This window comes from Rhamphochromis sp. 'chilingali' (assembly GCF_963969265.1).
Source record: "Rhamphochromis sp. 'chilingali' genome assembly, chromosome: 7".
Taxonomy (NCBI): Eukaryota; Metazoa; Chordata; class Actinopteri; order Cichliformes; family Cichlidae; genus Rhamphochromis; species Rhamphochromis sp. 'chilingali'.
The window spans coordinates 38,365,295-38,378,115 of record NC_137934.1 but is presented as its reverse complement, the minus strand read 5'-3'; the positions used below and the strand labels follow the sequence as shown (position 1 = coordinate 38,378,115).

At 41.0% G+C, this 12,821-nt stretch overlaps 1 protein-coding gene across 11 annotated transcripts in view; it reads left to right on the top strand.

The window, feature by feature from the left end:
• The window catches only part of nav3 (neuron navigator 3), a 403,657-nt gene that overhangs the window by 383,065 nt on the left and 7,771 nt on the right, over positions 1-12,821 (top strand). For 7 of the 11 annotated variants that reach the window (XM_080886470.1, XM_080886471.1, XM_080886472.1 and 4 more), the window contains 12 exons: positions 955-1,038; positions 2,126-2,237; positions 2,484-2,608; positions 5,395-5,418; positions 5,900-6,066; positions 6,285-6,371; positions 7,190-7,343; positions 10,298-10,484; positions 11,617-11,714; positions 11,810-11,905; positions 12,148-12,316; positions 12,481-12,716. In XM_080886470.1, the coding sequence (XP_080742596.1) occupies positions 955-1,038; positions 2,126-2,237; positions 2,484-2,608; positions 5,395-5,418; positions 5,900-6,066; positions 6,285-6,371; positions 7,190-7,343; positions 10,298-10,484; positions 11,617-11,714; positions 11,810-11,905; positions 12,148-12,316; positions 12,481-12,716 (1,539 nt within the window). The remainder of the gene's footprint in view (positions 1-954; positions 1,039-2,125; positions 2,238-2,483; positions 2,609-5,394; positions 5,419-5,899; positions 6,067-6,284; positions 6,372-7,189; positions 7,344-10,297; positions 10,485-11,616; positions 11,715-11,809; positions 11,906-12,147; positions 12,317-12,480; positions 12,717-12,821) is intronic. The other 4 variants (XM_080886469.1, XM_080886468.1, XM_080886465.1 and 1 more) reach the window with 3 other exon arrangements.

Sequence of the window (12,821 nt, the reverse complement as noted above, 5' to 3'; positions counted from 1 at the left end):
AATGAAAGTGTATAAATGCACTTGGGTGTTTGTGCGTGCGTATCTGTGTGTAGATTTGTCTGGGCATGCTTCCCACCTCTCTGTGACACACCAGGCTTGACAGGTGACTCGGTTGTGTCTTGCTTAGAACGGGAGAATGAACGAACAGCACACACACAAACGAATACACACAAAAGTACATGCAGCCTTGATGAACATAAGGCTTCACCAGACATCCCTATAAACACATATAGATAAAACACATGCACAACCAAATCCACACACGCACACACACAAAACCATGATTCCCGCAGAGCAGATGGCATGACGTTGCCAAACATTCACCATCTTTCAGGTATCAATGCGTTCTTATTCTAATTAGCTGAGAGAGACATCTTTGGCGTCCACGGTGTTTAATTCACAGCAGTTGGATGCAGCAGTGAAGTAATACAGTGCTCCCTCTTCAAACCTCCTCAGGACGGCACAGCCAAAGCCTTCAGACTCGTGGGCAAATAAAATTTCCACACCAAGCTTTTTTCTGTCCGCAGTCATCAAGCGAAAACTCACTTCAAAGTTATCAAAACGCACCAGATGATTCTCTGTCAGAGCTCTTTTTTTCAACAGGGGTTTTAAAAACATTTTAATGTTAATTTATAAATGGCCAAGTAGAAATTGCGTTTATTGTATTGACCGAGAAAAGTCAAATTTCATATTGAACTCAGTTCTGAGATTTACTTTTGTAGTTTTGCATACAGAATGTGTTGGGGCTTGTGTGTGTGTGCGTGTGTGTGTGTGTGTGTGTGTGTGTGTGTGTGTGTGTGTGTGTGTGTGTGTGTGTGTGTTTTATTTACTTCAGTGCTTTCTCTTTTTGAATCTGGATTTTCGATTTGCATAAGAAAAACATAAATAGTGAGCCAAAGCATGTAAAAAAAGTAAAAGCGAGGATTAAGTTTGCTTGTCTTCCTGTGTCTGTAGGCTCACCTGGTGGCAGCCTTTGAGAAGAGTCTGAGTAACATGACCTGCCGCCTGCAGAGCCTCACCATGACAGCCGAGCAAAAGGTACAAGAGCTTATTCTTGAATTTAAAATACACTGTGTGGCATCTTCAAAAGAGACTACAAAGAGGAGAAATGATTAGAAACGTGAAACTGTGTGGCACTGAATAATTTCAGTGGGAAGTATCAAGTCAGAGGTTGGTCACTGTGACATAATAAAAATATATTAAAGGCTCAATTCTCGACTCGTGAAAAGTTTTCTGCTGAAGGAGTTTACTTGGTAAAGTTTTTCTCTAGCAGTGCTCTTAACCTTAACCAAAGTCTTTTGACATGCTTAGGATTCAAACTTCAGTGCTTTATATGTAAGTAAAAGTATCCAGTTTAATAACAAAAATCTGTTTAAAGCGGTCTTTCCGTCATCATTTTTTGCCCGCAGCTATTTTTTTCTCTAGGACTTCAAAAGAGCTTGAAAAGAACTAAAACTCATCACAGCAGCAGCAATATGTTCTTAGGCATACCCCTACCACAAATGAAGAATGCTCCCCTCTGTTCACATATACATGCACACATAGCTGACAAGCCCTGGCTGCTTTTTAATCCTTTATAAATTAAAGGAGACTGAGATGGGTGAGCTGCCTTTGTCAAACAAGGCCATCCTAACTTTTAATTAAAGTGAAAACCCTATCTGCAGCCCTCAGTGAGTTTTGGGGAAAGACAGAGTAGGAGTCTCCCTTTATCTGGTCCAGTATTCTTCTTATTCTAAGCAGGTGGTGCTGGCTTTGGGGCAAATCTACTGTATTTCTCAAAATGTACCCCTCCCCACACACACACACACACACACACACACACACACACACACACACACACACACACTCACACACACAGACACACACACACACACACACATCCATACGCACACACAAACACACACACAGCTATCTCAATGCCAAATTTAAGAATCTGCTCTCAGTAATGTAACTAAGGGGACGATTCCAACATTTTTGGGTTCCTCATCCTTTTTAAAAATAACCTGGTCTGATCACTGATTTTGGATTTGGAAAGTCTGTTTTATTTAGACTACAGAGATTTCTGTCTTTATAAATAAAAAATAAAACAGCACCTCCTGTTCTCTCTCTTTTTTTCTGACTAAAGGAGTCCGAGTTGGCAGAGTTGAGGGAGACGATAGAAATGCTGAAGACCCAGAACACAGACGCCCAAACAGCTATCCAGGTGGCACTCAATGGCCCAAACCACCTTGACAAAGGTAATGAGCAGGCTGGCAGGAGACAAAATTAAATGATGTTTTGATAAGTGGATGAACATTTAGCGCAACTGGCTCCATAGGTAATTGAACCCCTGTTATTTACAGATTTTTGTGCTGTGTGAGTCAGATTGAAAGAAACAATTCCTGCAGCACTTTAAATAAGAACCAGTATCAACCAATAAATGTAGTGACACTGTTCACCTAAACATTCTTTGCACTAAAGAAAGCTTTGTCTGTTCTTTCCAGATCTGAGGATTAGACGGCAGCACTCTTCTGAAAGTATGTCCAGTATTAACAGCGCAGCCAGTCATTCCAGTATGGGCAGCTTGGGCAAGGATGCCGAAGACAAAAAGAAGAAGAAGAAGAGCTGGGTAGGTGAAAAGATAAAAACACTAAAGCTTCAGAGTAAAATCACATTTCAAAACCAGACCTCAAACCTTCCATAGTTCCAGTGGCTAACAGTGGCTCTTCTCAAAGACTCATCATGAAAGGACATAGCACCCTGCTTTTTGGTTGGGAGCGTGGTGTAATCTGAGTTCTTACTAACAAGCTACATCCATTCGCTTTACGAGTGTATCGCACAGACACAAAAATCTGCTAGAAAATCTAACAGTAAAAGTGGCTGCACCCTTAGTAAAACATACTTGTACTCATGAACAGAAGGTTAGCTAGAAAGACTTAAAGCACTTGTTGTACTATGCCTTAAACATGCCTTTCTATTGGGATTGATTGTTTGGGGGACAGCCTCAACTGCTCATACAATGAACTGCACTTTTGGACCTTGAGCTTAATTTTTAAGGCAAAATATAAGAGAGGGGTGGAACTGAGTACTTCTTAACCAAAGCCCCAAAAGGTTGATTCTGTTCATCTGGGCGCAGCGTTTTCGGTTTCGTCATTTCTCCCACTCGGCAGGTTTCCCCAATCTTATAAACAGTGCATTTGCATAATGACTGAAACTAGCAATGGTCTTCGAACAATGGGCTGGGAGGTCGGTTCCTTGATCATTAATATGCAAACTGTTATGACCACTGATCAATGGCCATGAGCACCATTCAAAATACTTTCAGCTGCCTGTTTTGGGTATTTTGAGATTATGCTATATATGCAGGTGTCTTTTAATTTCTGGCTTGCATTCATTTGCTGCAACCAACAGATGCTTTATATTTTCACATGAAAATATCCAGACATTGTTGGAGGTGGATTTGGTAAAAAATCCCCTAGATACATATACATTATTCAGTGGCATTGAAGCTATTTTAGATGTGCTTTATATGCCCACATTAAGAGATTAAATGTCTTATTTGCATAAAGAAAAGATATTTTTGCAGCTCTATCAAATAAATGTGATTGTACTGTTGCTCTCACTAAAAATCATCCACATTCCTGCAAGAAGAATGCATTAACTATACCTGCATGAGCTCAGAAGAACTTGCATTATTTAGTCGTTATTTGCTCATCAAATCAAAAGCAAATGGATCATTTCTGCCCCAAAATGCCAATCCATGTTTTTAATGCTCTGATTTTTTTATGCCCAATCATTCCTTCTTTAGTGTAAAGTGGGTGTTTGCTGCCTTACATGACTGAATCAGTCTGTGATTAACTGGTTTGATACGTGTGATCAAGTCACCATGTAGATCAAAAATCTAATATTTAGTCATATTTGAGTTGAGATTCCTCCGAGGATTGAGTATGCAGAGTGTGCAGCAAAGTCTTGAAGGCATCTTGACCTAAAAGAGGATCAAGCATAATGAACCACACTGCAGTCACTGTTTGAGAAACACTTGGAAATTCATATTTAGTCTAACATGCAGATGAGGTTGGAAAAGAAGCAGAGGCCACCAATGTCATGTACACAGAGGTTCAGCCTGAAAAAAGTCGAGTTTCTGGCCAGAGGTTAGAGGAGTGCTTGTTAAATTTCCAATTTTGGATAGAAGAGAAACACTCTTCGAAATTTCCTGTCAAAGTGCTTTTGAGAAAAGCTCTTAATCCCTCAGTTACACAATTGGACTTGGTCAAGCTTGGAGGTGTAAAACAGCATGGCATATAGCTTTATTCCTCCTACAGAGCATGTTGGGGGAATAAAAAGGAAACTGAGTGTTTGCTGACTCACATGTCTAAAATGCATCTTGAACTGAAGTTAAATCCTAGTCTCAGATGTATGTTTAAAGCAGTTTTCCTTCAATTGACAAATGTATATATACATTTTCCCAAAACATCCAAAGCCATAAAGCCTTTTCCCCTTTCTCTGCTCTATCTGTGCTAATTTTGCTGGTTGCTGTACAAGCTACTCAGCATCCCTGGCTGAGAGCTGCGATTTGCTGCAGTCCCCTGAGTGAGAGAGATGACATATTAGAAGTTCTGTCTCAGCCAAGGAGCACACAAACTAGAGCCATTCTCCAGTCTCTGCTGCAATGCAAAACACATGCCCTTGAAATGAAATGCATACTAACAGTGTAAAAGTTCCCCACCAAGCCTGACATGTCAACATCAAGCCAGCCTCATGAATACCAGCCGTTTCCTTATTTCAGCAGCAATTAATTATTCATTTGCATAAATTCTTCCTGGGTGTATGATGGGTGGAGGACAGAGTTGAATTGAGGTTAGTGAATGAAAAGCAAAGACAAAAACCACACATCAGGCTTGCAGGGTGGCAAGGTGAAGGATGAAGTTGCATATTATCATATAGCTGCAATTACAACCATGAATTTCAACTCATAACCTAAGCTGCAAATAATTAGCATTTCAATATCAGTCTTATGAGTGTCAGTGTTGTAAAATGTTGCATATTTTGTGTTGTGCATCATTGTGCTGACTTCATGTTGCGTCCTGAACTCTTTGCTTTGTAAAATGTTGGTTTTATTGACTTGAGATCTAAACTGTCCCGTATTCAGACAAGTTTATTTGTCACCTCAGATCACCTCAGGCAGCGGTGATCAAACACTGAGCATGCTTGCAGAAATGCTCTCCTCCTACCAAAGGGAACGCAACTGTAATAACATTCATCACGATTATTACCATTCTAGCAACAGCAGTAACTGGAATGTCTCCAGTAAAACAGTGATATTTGCAGCAGTTAGCTTTAATCAACACTGAGTCTCCTGCAGAGCAGGGGTGTGTGTTTGCGTGGCTTAATGTTGGGTGTGTTTTGCATCTTCAGGTGGCCGATTCCCTCCCGGCTCAGGTCAGTGGTTCCCAGAGTGTCTTCGTTTGTGTGCAGTGATTCCTCATCTTCACTTCCTTTGCTCCTACGTTTGCCCTGCCTTCTCCCCCTCTTAGAGCAACCTCCTCCTTTTTCTGAGAACGTCGGCATGGATACAGCGACCTTCCCCTTTCCCCCATTGTTTCTCCTCCCCCCTCCTTTTCCTCCGCCCCTCCTCATTTTGACTGCCTGTTCATCCCAAAATTTTTAGGAACATTAAAAACGCCTGCCCCCCCCCCCCCCCCCCCCCCCCCCCCCCATTCTCATCTGTACTTATGGTCTTGCTTCTTGCCTTTTTACCTAAACCAGACAGTGCCCATTGCTTGGAAACAGCACGGAGTAACTTCCTGACAGGATGCAATATCATCAGGGTTAATATGAACTGACATGATATGACTGAGGAGGTTAGCACGGCCGGTACTGATGTTTCTGCCCCTGTGTGTTTGTGTTATGTGTGTTGCAGTTACGAAGCTCCTTCAAGCAGGCGTTCAGCAAGAAGAAAACCAAATCGCAGTCAGCCCACGATGAGATGGAGGAGATGACCGACTCTCTGCCTTCCTCACCCAAACTGCAGCACGACAACAGGCAAGGCAGTATCGCCACGCTGCGCTCTTCACCCTCCACCACAGAGTGAGTAAATGTATACTCATTCACTCTCACAGTTCTATTCACATGAGACATTGTCTTCTGCCGTATCTACGATCTATAATAACTGAAATACACACTTGTCTCATTTCTTTTTCTTCTCTGAATATGTAATTGTTTCTGACCCTTACTTCACTTTTCTTTTCTCTTTCATCCAACCACTCTGTTTCATTATTTCTTTACTATTTCTCTACCTACTGTAGCAAGTGCGTTTGCGATAGCAAGTCTTCCCCCATTTGGACGGCAAAGAAAAAGCTAAATGGTTACGTGGTCTACAAGCACAGATCTCGGTAACAGGCACTGAGTGGCATGCTCCCTGGGAGTGTGTTTGCAGTGGTTTGTGTTTGTGTGGCGTTCTTCTCCATATTAGCGCTTTGCTCCAGGACACAAACTGAACCAGGACCTTAAAATTGTCCAGTTCTCGGTTATGGAAAAGTAGCAGAATGGAAAGAAAACTGTTCTTGTTTTGTCAGACATGTCAGAAAAAATTGTCTGCATCTTACTACAAAAGGTCAATATATCTATTTATATATAGATATATAAATATATATCACAGTCATGCCAGGTATTGTTTGGGTTAAGATAACCTGGCATGCGTGGTATCTTAACTCTTATAGTCTCGGCATGTGGAGGTTTCTGACTTAGCAAACAAAGCATTTTTACATGTCGACTTTTTTAATATCTGCCTGCTGATTACGAAAACAGCTGAATCTCTGTCATTATGACAACACCACATCAGCCTTTTTAGTTTACTCTGAAAATGATCTCTTACATTTCAGACTAAACATTAATGTTAAATAAAGAAAAGAGCAACCGGTATGCTGCATGGCTGTCATAAATTCTGGCATAAACATCCTACACATATTGCAATATTTCTTTTCCTGTAAGATTGCTAAAATAAAGTACTGTAGTATCAATGGGAAGGATTTGCTGTACCAAGTGCTTAACGTTCCTTGTTCACCCATGTGATACCAGCCCAGACTGACTCAGCTTGAACTTCAGCTTTCTTGTTCCCCCTGAAAGTGCACATTCTCCAGACTTGGTGTACGTGCTTGGTATAACCCTAAAGGTGAGCCCTCCTCCTCCCTGTGTGTGAACCCACTTTCAGGCTATGTGAATGCACTGAGGCTGAGGCAGAAATCATCCTCCAGCTGAAGAACGAGCTGAGGGAGAAGGAGCTCAAGTTGACGGACATCCGCCTGGAGGCACTTAGCTCTGCCCATCACCTGGACCAGATCCGAGAGGCCATGAACCGCATGCAGGTGAGCTTAAACTAAACCCAGGTCAATGCTGAACTGTGTCGATTTATATTTGAGCTCAAGCTGCATCAGCATGCACAGCTATCAGCTTGCCAGGGGTCATTGTAGTGAAAAATATGAATATCCTTTCACAACATAACAAGTCACCTAGTGCTCTCACTCTTTAGCTATTAAATTCTATTTTATGGTGTTGTTTAAAATGTGTAACCCAGGTAATGTTCTCTCATTTTTGCTATATAACTTTGCACTGTCCACTTTCTGCTGTAACAAAACAAATTTCCCATGTGTGGGACTAATAAAGGTTATCTTATCTTATCTTAAATGTACTGCAGCTTCATAATCCAGAATGAAAATGAAACTGTCAATGACCGTAATGACATTTAAACTTCTTTGCCTTCGGGCCAAGAGTAAAATGAGAGGCACAATAGAACTGTCAGTGTGGTTAATGTGTAGCTGGAACTTGCAGCAAATTAGTATAGCTTCATATTATGTCTGTCCTGGCTCTGCCCACTGATGAAGAAATTGTCTCTCATTTCTTTCATTTGTACACTTGGCTGTCTTGACCTGGAAGCCAGGCTTTCCCTCGACTTTCAGCCTTTTTTAAGCTAAGCTGACTCACTGCTAACTCCGCCTACTTTGGCCCAGTTTCATTCAGTTACCTCTGTCAGTGCTTTTTCACCACATTGTGCAAAGTGATGCTGCAGTCCTTCATAACAGCATGTAGGACGATATAATTAAATTCAAATTCAAATTTTATTTGTCACGTACACAGTCATACACAGTACGATATGCAGTGAAATGCTTAGACAACTGCTCGTGACCTAAAGAAATAAAAAGGAAAAGGCTTGAATAAGATAGGAAATAAATATGAAAAATTAAAAAGGGTAAATTTAACTAGGAAGGAATAAAATATAAATTAAAGTTGAAAATAAAATAACTGTACAACAAAATACACAATAGAACTATATAAGAATATATATATATATATATATATATATATATATATATATATATATATATATATATATATACACACAATAACAGCAGCTGTACAAGTATTAACTGGAAATGAAGAATATAGTGACCAGTGTTGTGCAATCCACATTATGTCTTGTGCAGTGCAAATATGCTTAAAGTGATTTAAGTGATGAAGTGAAAACAACAAACTTTCAGGTTTTGTGCTTGATGTCTTATTTTTCAGCTCCTAGTACTGGGGTCTGCAAGCTTTAGTAACAGCAGAGCCATTTTTTGGCAGTTTTTCACCAACAACAATCTGCATAGAGTCACAAAACATTAATACAGACATTATGAAATTGTAGAAATAGAATGAAGTGATTATATCTGTTATACCTACTCTTAAAATGTTGACATTTTGAATTTTACCTGTCTTTGTGCAAATGAATTAAAATCCAAGTATCTTACTTGGATAATAATTTTAATAATACTAAAAGTAAAAAAGAAATCATCCAGTTGCATTTTAATATCAGGCATGTCAGCGAGCCAACAGTCTGGCTGTGAATTCAACCTGCTTTTTCCTTCAATTGCTAAATTTTTTTTTTAAATAATTGAAATCTGATTAAATCTGCTTTAACTGCTGTTAAAGTTCAGGAGAATTAAAAAAAAGTAAAGTGGCCACAGGGAGCCACTGGAGATGGGCAAAACACTGACATTAAAATGAGCACATATTGCTGTTAATTGATTTTCTTCCAGTGAGAGGTGAGAGGTGTGTTAACTTCCTGCCAATGCAAACCAAACATGTCTTGCTGTTAAAGCATAATCTGTTATTTGGTCAGCAGACAAGTGTTAAAATGTTGGAGGGAGGAATAGTGCAAACAGCAATGAGCATGGTGAGTTGAAATTAGATGCAGATTGCAAAATCTCACTCTAGTTTGTGAGGAGCACACCTTCCAGACATCTGCATCAAGGTAAACAACACTGAGAAATACTCCGCATGACTTACCCTCCACTACCTGCAACAGAAAACTGCTATTGGTACTTGATCGTGGTACTAGTTGTTTTCATCTAATGCTATGCAAGAAAGAAGGTAAGCTTAAATCAGAAAAGTCCAACCATTACATCAAGTCCTATTAGGATATAAACTTTGGGAAATGCAAAAACTTCCAGCAGCCTCCAAACAGGCACTAATCATCAAAAAACAGTCATTCTATTTTTAAGCAGTCTGGAAAGCCATCCTCTGTTCTCTGATAATCATCAGAGAACAGAGGATGGCCAAGGCCAAGACTTCCTGTTCCACCGGTCGTTGTTTGCTGTCCAGCTATGAATGCAGATAAAGTAAAAAGCTGATAAAAGCTAAATAGCTCTCAGATGATAGTCGATGATTTTGAGTTTGTCGGTGAGCCAAAGCATTTCTCTTCTGCTTTCCACTAATCTTTACCTGCAACCCAGCATAGCCTCTAACGTACTGCAAACAGACTCCTATCAAATATCTGTTGATAAAGTTAGGTTCTCGAGGGGAAAACACCTCATGAAGGTGGAATTCAATTGTTTACTTTTCCATGAAGCTGAATTTTTAAAAAGGGGAGTTTCTCCATGAAAACAAACTCCCATTATTTATTCCAGTACTCCTGATGCAGTGTAATGAAATCATCCTTTCAAAGCATAGTGTACACAGATGCTGTGACTTTCAAATTTTCAAAGGAACACATATTAAAGAATATCCTGTGTCTCAGTTAAGTGGATGCCTCTGAATGTGGGCTGCGTATAGTTTCCCTGTCAGATGGGGATCATGTCCAATTCCTTATCTGAGACTTAATCTTCAGTACAAAGAAGGCTCGAAGATCAAAAAGCTGCCTACAGCCTATAATTCCAGTGATACTGATTCAGAATAACAACAATGCAGGAAATGACCATCTGCTGTTGGAGGAGCCTATCAGTCAGTGTCTTTAAAAGCAGTTTCTGTTAGATTTGCTATGATTTTCTTTATTTGCAACACACAGAATGAGATTGAGACGCTGAAAGCAGAAAATGATCGTCTGAAGTCCAGCGGTAACGCAACACCGACAGCCACACCCGTGAAGACAGCCCGGCCACCCTCTGAGACCTCTAGCACCTCCTCATCCTCCTCACGTCAGTCCTTGGGGCTGTCCCTCAATAACCTCAACATCACAGACACCATCATGTCAGGTGAGCTCAGCGTCACTGCTGGTTTCTGCAGCCCGTCGATCTGAGGTGTCTCTGTGTAGCAGCATTGCACCCAGCAGTTTGTTCTGGGCAGTGAATGCAGTGGGAGGGTGGATAACTGGAAAAAAAGAAACAAAAAGGATTTTCACAGTCAAGACAAAGCATACAACTAGATATGTTTTTTGATTATAAAAGGCACTTCTTTCAGAAAGGTTGTATTCATCATCAAGGTTGTATTCATACTTCTCATTTGAGAAGTAAGTGTAGGAGTTGTGTGTCTGGTGATGCTGAAGGACATCGTTTATAGTCTGCAGTAATTCGTGTTTTTGTGCAGCATCAAGTTGGATTAGCTCTCTTCATACTTGCCTCAATAAATGCCAGAGAATTGTGTTTGTGGAGAGAAATGATCCGGATGAGCTGCATTAAAATGATGAAATATCTGCCCCTCCCTGCTGTGGGGGTTTGCAGCCAAGCAGGACCTATTACATAAACACTCTTCAATCTCTTCAGGCCTGCCCCTTTTGAGAGCTGGAAAACTTTGTCCCTCTCACTTGGACTGTAATTAACTTAGAAGGCACGGCCCCCTCTGATGACCTAGCCTCTCATTACCTGAACGTCCGGTGAGCCAAGAGCAGCGACATATGGGAAGGCAAGTGGGCCAGTGGGCTGTTATCACCCGAGCACAGAGCCCTCTGCCAAGGGTAGCCAGCCGAATACAAAGTACCCCCTTCCTCTTGCCAAAATGGAACCTGAGAAAAAAGAGAACGAATGAGACTTAGGAGGGGAGCTGCTAATAGTGTGGCAAAAGTCACATCATCCCACTCTTCTGTCACATCCTTCGTGAATGGATGAACAATTCTTCGGCTAGAAACACTCAAATGAGCTCATTCCACTGAACGATTTCTCATTTCTTTACTCGCCTTTCATTTCTGCTCATACATTATCATTCTGTGCACTTCCTAAAAATCAGTGTATGAGAACCCCGACTAAATGTAATTATCACATTAAAGATAGCTGCATTTTACTTTGGAGTCTGTGTGTTTCTAGCTATATTTTTTGGCAGGCAGAGCAAGAGTTTGTTTATTCTGACGGATTCAAGCTGGTTTTTCCTTCTAACATTAAGGTCTATTTTCAGATATTCTCCTCGATGACAGCTATGAGGGCAACCTACGCAAAGAGGGCCGCAGTGTGCGAATAGTGGTTACCATCAGCAGTGGGCCAAATATCACCAAGGTTTGTGAATGATTCCTCCAGGAAAACCACTGTATTAAACTCTGAGAGGTTCTAGGCTATATTGCTATATGTAATACATGTATGTAACTCCTCAGGGTACACAAAGCCAGGAGTACCTGATTGGGTCTATAGGTGTGAGTGGGAAAACCAAGTGGGATGTCCTGGATGGGGTTATCCGACGCCTCTTTAAAGTAAGCAGAAATCATTTGTCCACATGACAGATGTTCCTTACTGAGCTTGCTGTAGTTTGTAAGAGGACTAGCTTGTGTAATAAATCATCTCAGTAATGAATCTGTGCAAATTAAAGCTCCTGTTGTCATCGTTGATTTCATATTTAAATGACTTAAAAAAAAAAGCCCTCACAACACAGAGAGATTTGTAAACTTGGCTGATTGTGCAGTTGTTAAAGTTCCACTGTTCACCCTCGCTGCAGGAGTATGTGTTCCGCGTGGATCCTCTGACCAGCCTGGGTCTCAGCTCAGACAGCATTGTCTGCTACAGGATGGGTGAGGTGATTCGCTCCCACGCCTCTGAAGTGCCTGAGCTGCTGCCCTGCGGCTACCTGGTGGGTGGCAACAACATCATCAAGGTCAACCTTAAAGGTGAGTCAGCTGGGACGTTTTATTTGTGGATTATAGATTTTGTAGTAATGCAATGCAGAAAATATGCAGACCTGGTAACAATAACGTAAACTTGAGCCTCATTTTCCAGTCTGCTGTATAATATTCATATTTTCCTTTCCTCTTTCCTTCCTTGTTCATTACAGGTGTTAAGGAGAACAGCATAGACAGTCTCGTGTTTGACACTCTCATCCCGAAGCCCATCATCCAGCGATATCTCAACCTGTTGATGGAGCACCGTCGGATCATCCTCTCAGGACCCAGTGGCACCGGTAAATCCTTTCTGGCTGCCAAACTGGCTGAGTACATCATTTCCCACATGGGGCAGGAAGTGACGGAGCACAATGTGGCCAGCTTTAATGTCGACCAGAATTCCAGCAAGGTATGAAGAACAAGATTTTTTTTTTTTTAGCTTATCAAGGCTACAAAGTCAAGCTCAGTCACGATTGTGGCAGATCAGCTACCTGCCTATCAGGAAAAACTGATA